The following is a 13,540-nucleotide window of genomic DNA, read 5'->3' as shown; positions in this document are numbered from 1 at the left end:
TGTCTTACTTAAGGGGGTTGGACGTGAAGACATCCAGGTTGTAGTCAGGTGGGAAACAGGCAAATGGAACAGAGTTCCACAGGCGTGCACTTCTAAGAAAGAAGCTTTGTTCATGGAATCTACGTTTTGGTTTTGGCACAGATAAAAAGTGTGGAAAATTTTTGACAGTGGTTTCAGCTAGACGGGTGTTTTTCGTGAAAGATTGACGAGGGAGCACCAGAGATTGGAGTTCAGACGAGCACTTGCAATGGAAGTGATGATAAAACAAAGACAGGCTCGCAACGTCTCTTCTGTGGGAGAGAAGTTGCAGGGAAGAGAGAAGGGCATTCTCCCACTAAGCCACAGAGCCTATTTTGTACTCTGTCAAGGCAGTATAGGCTGTTTTTAGCAGAGAATTGCATCAGTAGTGAAATATCTTCTGGAGTGGTAGAAGGATCCTACTGTTTTTCCAGCGACCTTGACAACTGACTTGATGTATGTTTGATTGAACTTATCTGTTTACGAGGTTTGTCCTCTTCCAGTTACTAAATCATTCTGAAGCAATGCATTTCAACCGTAGCAATACTTAATACACGTTGACCTCTTTCATTATTTTCTATTTCCTTGTGCCATAGCCATTTATTTCATTTCCATCTTCGAAACGGTCTTGTATTTACTTACCGACCAAGAAAAACAAAAGCATCGCTTTCATAGACAATAAATAAACTTCTAAACTCAAAACAAAACGTAGAGCAGAATTTAGGTGACACTTTGAATTTAGTGAAGGATGCGCTATTTGGAATATGCTTTCACAAATATTTTGAGTTGTCGATCTGTTTGAAAAGTAAGCAAGGGTCATCATCTGCAAATTAGCTAAGAAATGCATAGAAAACAAAACTATTCTTCTTTCATATTAGCTAAAGAGTCAATGAACGTGAGAGCGGATTTTGTCATTGGATCATGAAGAGTTTGCCCCACAATACAAATACTCCCGACAAACCCGACAAGCAGCAAAATCTCACCCCTACACAGTAGAGATCCCTAGTTGTAAGAGAGCCTTCTACTCCAGTAGTTTCTTCCCCACAACCGCTAGACTTTGAAATTCCCTTCCGAGTTTCTGCTTCCCCAACTGTACTGACATGCAGAAATTCAAGTGTAATGCGAACTGACATCTTGCTGCCCAACTCCCCACATAGTACCCTTATAGCTTATGTCCCTGATAGTAGCTCCCTATATCAAAGTGGCAATGTGCCTTGTTTGGAGTGATATGTAATAAAAAAAATACATGAAATAGAAGCGTGCAATAAAATAAGGTCGACATTGTAACATCAAATAGAATAAGCGATAACAATTCCTTTTATGTTTCTCGAGTCTTCATTTATTAAGAAGCCTTGAGGACTTTCGCATATGGACGCCCATAGAGAATTGAGCGATCAACATATTGCACTACATAACGCAAGCACAAGACCACGCAGTTGCGATCATCTGTTTACAGAGACAGAGTCGCCCTTACGGCTACACGCAGCGACGTGTTAAAACTATTACGTACAACCGGAGCTCTGAATGACCGACATGTTATGATTTTTTTTTCTTATTTGGCTTTTCGGGAGGTTCTGTATTTATAGAAAACAGTTCCCTTTTTGCGTTGTTACCGAATTCTATGAAACAAAGAAAACATAGAGTCCAATTACAAAAGAATGACGTCCAGGATAGAAAACAATTTTCCTGCTAATCAGGTCTTCATTAATGTTTACTAAACGGATTTTGTCAACAGTGTCCTTCCTTATATAAATAATTCGACGTTTATTGCTTGAACATTGTAAAGTCTTGGAATGTACAAAGTATATAACTAAAGATAACAAAGTATCTAAGTTTTTTTTTTATTATTTCACAAGAACACGCGCGTGATTTTAACGCACCGATAATCAAACTTGCCCCAAGCAGAAATGTCACTGATGTCATTGTTACTTCTGCAGTTTAAAGCCCGTTTTTCCGTGAGCTTTACTCGGCAACGGCCGGCGAACGGCGGAAACCGCCAGATTATGCCGAGTAAGTAAAAAAAGACGCAAGCGAGCAGACGATAAAAATGGGGGGAAGGAAAGAGTTTAAAAGGAAAAGAAAAGAAAGGGCAGAGTATTATTGCGCTCTTCAAGTAACAAGTCTTATGACAGGGAAGGAAAATGAATAATTCCAGTATAAACACCCCAACCTCTCCATGTTAAGGACGGCTTTCGGAATAAACACCTCCAATATCGAAAGCTATTCTTAACATGGGGAGGTTGTTGGAGGTGTTTATACTACCATACTGGGAAAGGTCGCAACCCCCCCCCCAGACAACAAAATAACTTTTCATACAGAAACACTGCATATATATATATATATATATATATATATATATATATATATATATATATATATATATATTATTTGTTCACCGATTTAAAAAAAAACAAAGCTTTTATTACCCCCCCAGAACAAAAACAACATACAGTTGCCATAGAAAATAAATAAAACTATAAAATTTTATGAAATTATTACGGTAGGTTGTTTGCTTTATTTTCTTTCTTGTTTTCTCGTTTTTTTTTATTATTCGCTCGGTTGCTGAACGAGACTCAGGGAAAAACGGGCTTTAAACTGCAGAAGTACCATGTCATTTTTATCCTTTACGATGTTTTTTGCCTTTCCTCTCCTTTTCTTTCCCATGTCAATTAACCTCTACTATGCATGTGTAACGTTAATTCCGATGTGAAAATATATCTTTGCTTCTTCTTTTGCATATATTAAGAATATAAGCAATTGCTCTACACATACATTGAATTAAATATTTCGCTTGCAGACTAGTTTACAAATAATTTTTTTCTGTGTTTTGATATTCATATTAAAACCCCTTTTTTCTATTTATTTAAAAAGAAAATACAACTTTATTATATATGGATCGTGGATTTGCATTCATCTGCAAAAGATTTAGCTAATTTGCACATTCTTTTAAACATCCATTTTAATTAATTCCCTATTAGATTTTTTCGGATTTCTTGATCATCTGATGAGATGATCATCTTTAGTTAACTATTACGTGTAATTATATTCATGCAGATATTCTACATAATTTATACTTGCGTAATATTTGCGTAAAAATGTTATAGCAAACACAAACCTCTTTCTGTATATATTTATGTATGTATATATAAATATTTGCTTAAAAAATTTTGCCTACCAAACTCCTCTTTCAAAAACAAGTGATTCTTTGCTTGATGCAAAAACCACTTTTTTAAGATGGTGCCAAATTGAAATAATTTCGACTTTTACAAATTTTCTTTGATAAGAAATAAAGAATTTTTTAGATAACGATTGATAATTCATATAATTTAGATCATCCAGACTACTTGAGTGTTTTTTTTTTTAATAATGTTTTGGTTGATGTAACCTCCAACCTTCTTCAGGAGAATCTTTGTGTCGAACTCAGCAATCTGCACGGAATTTTAAACAGAACCCTTTATTTAATCTCTGAGAGTAGCATGTTCTCGTTCCGTTAGCCATAACCGGGTATGTCCTAAGAAATTGGCAATTGTATTATGAGTATCACCCGCACTGAGGATTGAACCTTCAATCTCTAAAAGTGTGTAACGTACAACTGAAATTGGCCAAGTACTTTATCCGTTACGCAAGTGTTCCATGAAAAATTTCGCACAGATTCCCGAGTTCGACAAGATACATCTGAAGAAAGTCGGAGGTTACATCAACCGAAATAACACTCCAAATTAGTGCAAAGAATCCAAATAATAGAAGTAGAGAATACTAGTATTTCAGCCCGGCGTTGTCCGGGTTTTTGGAGGTGTATCCTAATTAAAAAAAAAAAAAAAAAAAGAAGAGGTCAATTTTTTTTAATTTGACCCTAACTATGAACCCTTAACATTTATGGTTTTGGGCTCAAATCAAGTTATTCAGTTAAAGCCATGTCCAAAGAACCTATATCTAAAATTTCGATTGTTTATACCCAAAATTGGCAGAGGAGTTTGGTAGAGTTCTCAAAGATCAAATCGTTGAACTTTAACCTCTTAATAGTAAAATTTCTGTCCGACAACGGATTACAAAGATTTTCCTAAATCTCAGTACCCTGTATATCAAATTTCGAGTCTGTAGACTAAAAATTGACAGAGTTATTGCGTAGGGAAATCTACACAAACAGACAGACATACAGACACACACACTGACAGAAAGACACTTTCACTTTTATAGATATATAGATTATATATATTCTTCTTTACATGTTGTAACGATCCACACGAAAAATTGACAAACCAGAATCACTTATCGATGACAGACAAACGATAAAGCGACTAAATTTATTTTATATTTTATATAAAACTAAAGGGGGTACTCGGCGTTGCCCGAGTGTGTCGAGGTAGTGTATTAAGAACCACCCGCAAGAGTGGTAGTAGCGGGGGGAGATCAAAACAACAGTAGGCAGTTTGGGTGGAGAGAGGTGTTAAAAATGTGGTAGTAGGTAGGCAGGCTCGAAACCCTTATGCAAAGGAGAAAAAAAACTAACGTCGTAGCCGATGTCGCCATCGCCCAACCGGAAGTCGAGAGCGTTGGAATTAAGTGTAGTCAATCCAATGGTGGCGTTGACTTGCTAAAATGTTGGCGAAAAAAGCGTCTCTCCTTCTACAGAACTGCCCAGTTAATGGTGAACGAATTAATGTTTTTGGCGAATTTTTCGATATTTGTCATCCGAAAGATCAAGGTTTTAAACGATACCGGGTTCGTCACATTCTGACGCGTCTGTCGAAAGTTTTTGTGGGACATACAAACACACACACAACACAGTTTGCCCTTTATATATACAGACTAGCCTGGGTGCCTGACGTTGCCCGGGTGTCTGGAGGTGTGAGTAAGGGTCTTTATTATCTGTTTTTACACCTTTTCAAAGTAAAGTTCTTTTGTTTATTATTAATGATTTTGTTAAGCGAATTTTTTTTTTCAGTTTAACGTCGGATAAAATGGACTCGTACGAAAGTTAATGTCAGAGGCCGTATATGCTATATTGTGGATCACACCAAATTAATGCGCTTGTTCTTGCTTCTTGCGCAAATTTTATTACTTTTTTTTTTTCATTCTGTATCTTTCAGTTACCACTACGGTTGCGCCGAGGACGACGTCTCCTGCCCTGAAGAGTGTTCCTTCGGTCAAGTGTCATTACTTTGGAAAGAAATATAATGTTGGTCAAATGTTCGATGTCCAAGACGGATGCAACATGTGCGCGTGTCTTGCTGAGGGGACCGTTCGGTGTACAACGCAGAGATGCGCCCCTCCCGTTGGTAAGATGCATCGTCAAACGTTTGTTGGATAGCGACCAGATCCTTTTAGGTGGTGGTGGTGGTGGTGGTGGTGGTGGTGATGATGATGATGATGGATGATGGATGATTTTTCAGTGAGAACGTGTATGTGACCGTAGCATTGCTAGTGCATTATTAGAATACGATTGTCTGCTTATATAACACGATCCACCGGTCACTGGCGTGTGACCGACCCACCTGTTACACTAAATGTCTTAGAAACGGTCACATGATGATGTGACGATGGGTCAGTCAATGGGTTCTGAGTATTAAGAGGAAAATCATCTGAGATGTTGGATGTGGTTGTGTGGATCCTTCATTCTCTCAAGATGACATCTTCACTCTGGTGGCATTCTGCTTGGAATCTTTTTTGTCTTCAGGCCCACTTCATTCGACTTAAGGCACACGTTTAATACAGGCACAGCAACGCACGGCACAGTTGTAATATATAAGATATTAACTATTTTATTTTATAAAATCTATACAATATATATGACAATATTAACATACATTTTACAGAACATACAATTGATTTTCACTACTACTTCTTTAAAACTAACTAACCTTAACTAGTGTTGAGGGAGAGGGGATGCCCACCCCCCTCATTTACGGAGAGACAAAAATATACGTCTTACCCCATGCTGTCCAGGCGAAAAAGAGATTGAGAAAAGAAAGGGAATTATGCGATTGCATTTTTCTGTGTATCCCTCCGCCTATGGCCAAATTACCATCACGCCATGCTGAAGGGGGTGTTAATAACCACCACAAACGGGGCACTAAGATACAGTGCCACATCCCTTCCTATGCACTCTGAAATTTACGAGTATTCATAAATTTCTGTTCACTTATTTACGGATGTAACGTTGTACATTTGTACACGTTGCGGCCTCAGTCGAAAAGTGGGCAAAAGAAAATGAAATTAATCGCTTTTTAGTTTGTACAACAACACTTATTTCTTCGTCGTTACAGCCGTGACGTCACCCACGTGATGTAAAACGTTCTTCACGGCTCTCCCGAGATTTCGAACGTTATCTCGTCTCTTCCGAGATCTTTGTCTTTCTTTTTTTTTTACAGTCCTTTCTCCCCACCCCACACCCTCCACCCGTGAAGGTGTTACGTTGCGCAGGACCCCAGGTTGGGAACGGTCGTAGTTAGTAGGTTTGTAACAAAAACGCAGTAGCCGTCAATTTCATTGATCGTCCGCTAGTGTAACTTGTTTACGACCCGAGCTAAACGGTTGTCATGGCAACTACTAAGACAGCATGGTTATTTTCCCCTTGACCGGGCATTTTTTATTCGAGCTGACTTATCAATTGTCCAGCTTGTCATAACAACGACGGTATCTGAAACAAAGTTTTGACATACACATAACGATCAGGCGTAACTCATAACATAAAGGAAAGACGTAAGTCACGATTGCTTTTCGTATAAAAATGTATTTATGCCTTACATGCAGTTTATCAAATAGTTCTTTTCTGCGGCTTGGCTTTCCTTTCATTGAGCGATCGGAGGTGGGGGAGAACGCGATTTCACTTCGACAATCGCACGTCCTTCGGCGGTCCTCAGACCTGCTTCTCCTCTCTGACTCCAAAAATCACATCATTGTATTCACAGGATTTTTTTGTTCCCGTATTTTTCCACTATTACGATTTCCGCTGGTTTGCATTTGATTGGTTAATTCATTTATTGTCGATATTTGATTCTTCAATTCCCAGGCAAGTTTTAGCTTTGTTTACAAATGCATTGCTTGCATTTGACCCAGATCTCCAGTAACCTATTTTTTCTTAGTCGGGCGACTATTGTTTTTGTTTATTGGACGTGTCTTTACAGCACGTTCCAGCCTTGACCATAATTGTTTTTTCCAGGACATTCCAATCTTTCTTTGTTCTCGCAAAGGAATGTCCCATTCCAGCAAAATATGCGATCTCCCCCAATCGTCGTCCGATTTTTCTGTTTATGCCGTAATTACTTTTGTCACTTTGTCTGGTGGACAATCGATATTCGATGCCCTCCTTTCGAGTTTCTTAAAAAGGTTTATTTTAACCGTTATGTATCGGATGGTCCCAGACATCCGTTACATAACAACGGCATTTCTCATTCATTTACATCTGCGAATCAGCGCTGTTACATGCGTTCATCTAAAAGTAAAAAAACTACACAAGACACACTTACAGAGCTTATAGATTCTTTTTCATCATTGACTTTGTCAGAATATGAAGACATTTGTTTTGTAATATTCATTTTTTTATGATGGCGGGGAAGGGTTAACCAAAACAAAATTAATCAGAGATTCGGACGACATTTAAATAGATTTTTCTATCGCCCTATGATGTGAAATGATATTTGTGTGCGTGAGATATGGGCTGCTAAAGAGATTGGTAGAGAGGAGAAGAGTATGAGAAAGAAAAGAGGAAGAGAAGTTGAAGAAATGGGGGGGATAGTAAAAGTAAAATAAAGGGATAGGAGAGAGGGTGGGAGAGAGATAATGGGGAGAAAAAAGGCAGAGGGAAAGCGGAATAGATACGGATCGAGAAAGAAGCAGCTAGAGTAAGGGAATGAGGAGGGAAATGACAAATAAAGAGAGGGGTAAAAAAGGGAGGTAGGGGGAGGGAATAGAACAAGTTGGGATAGAATGGAGGGAGGAAAAATGTGTGAAAGAGAGAGAGAGGGGGAATGAAGAGGGACATGGAGAGATAGATAAAGGAAGATAGTGAGAGAGGTAGAGAGAGAAAGGGAAAATTTAAAAAGTAGACGTTTTACACACGTTTATTTTATTGTCCATGCCCCCACCCCCGCCAAATCCGGTAGCCATATTGTTAGCTAACAATAAATAACACAAATATGTTTGTAACCAAAATAGTAGTTATTATTTATTTTCTTCAAGTACATGATTCGGGCAGAGAGAAGGATAGATAAAGAGCGCCATCTAATACTGGGCATTATGGATATATTGTACACAAAGATTTTAATTAAAAAAATATTTGTCAAAGTTTTAATGTAAAATTATTTTTAATTGACAGAACATTTCAACGACCTGTAGCGGTCTAGGATATAGAAGGAAATTCGTGTTCATCTCACGTTCGGATGTCACCAATTTGTAGTGGACTGGTAGATATATTATACATATCCTCCAGTCGTACAAAATAGGAAAAATGAATTGCTTTGAGGAAGGAACGAACGAACAACGTGTTTACTTGAATTAAACGAACTAGAATTTATTTTGTGAAGAAACACATGAAAGAAAAGGGTACCGCACGCATTTAGTTGGCCGTGCGTCTTTCGTTGTTTTACTGGTGAGAAGGAAAGTCTATTGTCGTAGAGAGAGAAAGAGAGAAAGTCAATCCAGTTTGGTGTGCGTCTCTCGCTGTTAGCTGGTGAGAACGAAAATCTATTGTAGTATATATAGAGAGAGAAAATGAGAAAAAGTCAATCCAGGCCATGGAGATAGAAAACGTGTAAGGTGTACGTACTGTCTGTTAACTCTTACCCCCACACATACAGTAGCAGGTCACGTGACGAAAGGGAGGCGGCTGGTTCGTCGAACCTCTCAGCTCGAGAGCTAAGTCGAAAAAGGAGGAAGCAGCTTATTGCTCTTGCTTTTATAGTTGTTTCCGGTGGTCTTTTGCGCATGTGTGGATTTCCTTTGAAAGGAAAGTGACGTTATCCATGTGTGCCTACATGTGCGCGTATGTGTACGTACATGGGTGTACGTTAGCGCGTGTGTGTGTATACACGTGAATGTGAGTGTATGTACGCGAACGTGAACATATCTACTTGTGTGTACATGTGCGCGTATGTTTGTGTGCGCGTATGTATATGAGAAGAAATATGGCTTGAGATGTGAACACGTGTTTTTGTGTGAGACTAGGAAAGGCTCCCACAGATCTCTCCAGTGTAAATATTGTTTTTTTTTAATACATAATTTTAATGAATTTTGTGTTTAGAGTATAAAGACTGTATTACATGAATTGTTTTGCATACTTTCAGAAATGATTTTAGATATTTATAAAAAATTCAACAATTAATTTCTTCCAATTTAATCATGTGTGTACGTACAAATACTTTACCATAGTAACTTAAACAAAACTATTACCTTTAAAATACAATAAAATTATTGTTTTTAATTAATATTGAATTGTTGATAGTAGTGATGGAACGATTCCAATATTTTTTCCGATTCCGTTACAATTCACGATTCCGCATTAAATTCCCGATTCCGATAAAATTACTGATTCCGATTATTTATAAATCTCTAAATACTTAACTATAAAGTTGCTATTTCCCCCCCCCCGCCGATTACCTTAAAACACACCTGTTAAAGGTGCACATATTTTCTCAGACGGAAAAATACACTTGTGGGTGGTGATCTATAGATTTTAGCTTTACTCGTAGTTTAAAATCAATAAATATTGATTATTTTATTGTTACTACCAGCAGTGGAATGTGTTGTTTTAAACAAAATCAAATGAAAAAAAAGATAATTAAAGGAATCGTTTTTGGCATCGGAAAATATGCACATTTTATTTTTCCGATTTTGGTATCGCTTCCGATACCCACAAAAGTTCCGATTTTTTCGCTTCCCGATCCCGATTAATCGTTCCAACACTAATTGATAGAAATATACTATTTTATATTCCTATAAGTCTACGCACTGATTTATACTGAGTGATCGAAAAATCGATAAGGAATCAAAAAAAGAATGCTGATACCAGTAATTGAACTCACATCTCTTCGTTTCGAATTAATCCGTTAAAATGACTTCACTATTATAGACTTTAAAATCATTCAAGAGTCACTTTCTGGGGTAACACAAGCACTACGTATGTTTAAACATATGTGTGTGTGTGTGTGTGTGTGTGTGTGTGTGTGTGTGTGTGTGTGTGTGTGTGTGTGTGTGGCATTATTCTATAAAGGATCCCTCTGTCTTTATGTTTTAGTGTTCTGCAAACAAGATGGGAATGTCTACTTCATCGGGCAGACGTTTGCTGACGAATGCAGTAGTTGTAAATGCGGAGTTCATGGAATCATCACCTGCAGAGAGCTAGGTTGTACAGCTGAAGATGGTAAGTGTTGCAATATTTTTAAAGTATAATGGGGTAGAGGATTTATTTGCTGCCCACCTCAGCAAAATGTGGCACAAGGTCGGAAAGTGGGGATCCAGCAGGCGCCCCTAAAGGAGGGGCACTCCTGCAATTGTAAAAATTGCCTGAGTAACCCCGTCAACATTCCCCGGTCGGGGCAAATCAGGCAGTAAGCAATAAACTTACTCGACTGGAAAGCTCGGTGGCAAGGCCTGGGAAGGTGGGCCTCCTAGGTATTACCCAGGCGGCGTACCTTAGTCCGACAGGTGCTGAGTCGGTTCCCGGCCCCTCACCTGTCGGGCTGAGTGTCAAGAACGGATCCTTGACGAGTATTCTACCCTGTCTCCCTGCAGTCGAAGTCGCTAGGAGACACATGTCATCATCCCGGAGGAGGTATAATGGGGTATTTATTTAAATGCTGCCCACATCAGCATTATTTGGCACAAGGCCTGGAAAGTGGGATACCCGCAGGCTCCCCTAAAGGAGGGGCACTCGTGCAATTTTAAAATCGCCTGAGTAACCCCGTCGGCATTCCCCGGTCGGGGCGCCTCAGGCAGCAAGCAATAAACTTGCTCCACCGGAAAGCCCGATGGCAAGGCCTGGGAGGGTGGACCTCCTAGGTATTACCCAGGCGGTGTACCTCAGTCCAACAGGTGCTGGGCCGGTTCCCAGCCCCTCACCTGTTGGGCTGAGTGTCAAGTGACGAATCCTTGACTGGTACTACCCTGTCTCCCTGCAGTCGAAGTCGCTAGGAGACACATGCCATCATCCCGGAGGAGGTATAATGGGGTAAATATTTATTTGCTGCCCACCTCAGCAAAATGTGGCACAAGGCCTGGAAAGTGGGAACCCCGCAGGCTCCCCTAAAGGAGGGGCACTCCTGCAATTTTAAAAATTGCCTGAGTAACCCCGTCGGCATTCCCCGATTGGGGCGCCTCAGGCAGCAAGCAATAAACTTGCCCCACCGGAAAGCCCGGTGGCAAGGCCTGGGAGGGTGGACCTCCTAGGTATTACCCAGGCGGTGTACCTCAGTCCAACAGGTGCTGGGCCGGTTCCCGGCCCCTCACCTGTTGGGCTGAGTGTCAAGTGACGAATCCTTGACTTGTACTACCCTGTCTCCATGCAGCCGAAGCCGCTAGGAGACACATCCCATCACAATATGATCCCACACAGTCGGGAGATTCTATTTATAAACGATGCTGCTAGGAACTGACGAATCAAATTAATTCACTTTCTGCTACCAACCAATCAGAAACCAGAATTGCTCCATAAATATTAAACCTTTTCTGTAGCAACTTCGCATATGTTTTCTTCGTGTCAACACGTGAAGAATCTTTTACTCTGTCAACTGAGAACCAGTCACCTCCAGGACTTGTGTAGAACACCTAACCATCGGAAACTGTGCTGAAACTAAACATGGCTTACAACTCTAGAGTAAGTATATGATTTAGTGCTTCATCCCATGTATTCCAGCAAGAAAATTGTCCCATGACGAATACAATAACATGGACGAAATTATTTGCTTTAATAAAATAAAATACAAAATTCAATATTCTAGACTGATTGTATTCTTTCACAGATATGTAAAAGTATTGGTATTTATTTGCTTTCCTCCCAAAGCAAAATGTGACACGAGGTCGTTTTTAAAGTGGGGTTAAACCAGCTCCCCGAAAAAAAAGGAAAAAGGGCACTCTGATTGGGTCCAAATATAGTAATTGTCCCAGTATAGAGGGTTTCCTCTCCATTGACTGGGAAAAATTACCTTAAGTGCAGCATCTGCAAAACAGATACTACACTTTGAGGTATTTATTTGCTCCCCCACTAAGCAAATTAGGCACAAGGCCGATTTTTAAAGTGAGGAGTGAAGGGGAAATGGGGACCAACTCCCCGGGGAGTAGGGGAGCTGGATAGTGATAATTGGTATGAAGGGTTGCCCCTACATTGACCATTGTACTCATAATATATATATATATATATATATATATATATATATATATATATATATATATATATTATGAGTACATAATTTTATAACACTTTTGAAGAACACCAAACGTAGCGTCACTATTAATTGCTGAGGGTTTAGTTTTTTTTCTATAGTTTAATCATAAACCATTAAAAAGAAACTTTCGACAAGACCAAAATACACTTCTAAAGTATATTACTCCTAAGCATAAATTAGATAAAAAGGATAAATAAGGGGTGGGCCAGAAGAAAAAAAACCCTATCGAGACGTCTTTCAGCCAACCCTTTTTAAAATTAACGTTGGCAACGGGGGAGAAAACATCGTTTAAAAACGTGGTCAAAAGACCATAAATTAATAGCAAGGGTAAAAAAGGGAAAGAAATTGTATAGGTTAATAGGAGAAAAAAAAGAAAAGAAATAATCTCAGCGAATACCCATAATTTCTAAATTATGGGTATATTCTCTTTGCTTACACAGAGATGGTTGGCGCAAATTAATGGATACAGAAAAAAAAAATGAGAAACTGAACCTAAACCCTCAGCAATTATGACACTACATTCGGTGTTCTTCAAAAGTGCTATATATATATATATATATATTATTATTATTATTATTATTATTTTTTTTTTTTTTTTTACTATAATAATTAAATACCTACAGACACCAGTATTTCATCCTTTCGGGATTCTTCAGTGCAGGGTGTCACGATTACTACCAGTCGAACGATTCGAACCCCGCGACATCTCTGGCTCGATTAGCGGAGGCCGTATCCATTCGGCTACCATTAACCGTGTGAATATAGCGTTGAATTTTAAACATTTTAATTTAAATGTTCATTACGTCAGACAGACAGTGATCAAATCGTTATACGATGATCTACGCATAAGAGCTAAATTGACCGACTTTTAATTCAACTGAAAGTGCTCAACGATAAGAAACGAATTTCTTAAAGGGGCTGTCATAATTATTATTTTTTTTTTTTTTACTAGTATTTCATCCTTTCGGGATTCTTCAGTGCAGGGTGTCACGATTACTACCAGTCGAACGATTCGAACCCCGCGACACGAGACATCTCTGGCTCGATTAGCGGGGGCCGTAAGCTTTTGAATTGGTTCATTGTTATCTATACGTGTTTTGTAATGATTCATTTCAGAAAGTCGCTGTCATTACAATGGAGAA

General features: G+C 39.0%; 1 protein-coding gene across 1 annotated transcript in view; it reads left to right on the top strand.

The window, feature by feature from the left end:
* The window catches only part of LOC145260238 (uncharacterized), a 64,292-nt gene extending 58,963 nt beyond the window's left edge, over positions 1 to 5,329 (top strand). The window contains exon 14 of the mRNA XM_080118065.1: positions 5,109 to 5,329. Coding sequence (XP_079974191.1) covers positions 5,109 to 5,329 — 221 coding nt within the window. The remainder of the gene's footprint in view (positions 1 to 5,108) is intronic.
* The last annotated feature ends 8,211 nt before the right edge of the window (positions 5,330 to 13,540 follow it).

Source organism: Euprymna scolopes, chromosome 36 (assembly GCF_053919585.1).
Source record: "Euprymna scolopes isolate OS-2025 chromosome 36, ASM5391958v1, whole genome shotgun sequence".
Lineage (NCBI taxonomy): Eukaryota > Metazoa > Mollusca > Cephalopoda > Sepiida > Sepiolidae > Euprymna > Euprymna scolopes.
Note: the sequence above shows the minus strand (reverse complement) of the source record. Positions and strands in the feature narration are given on the sequence as shown.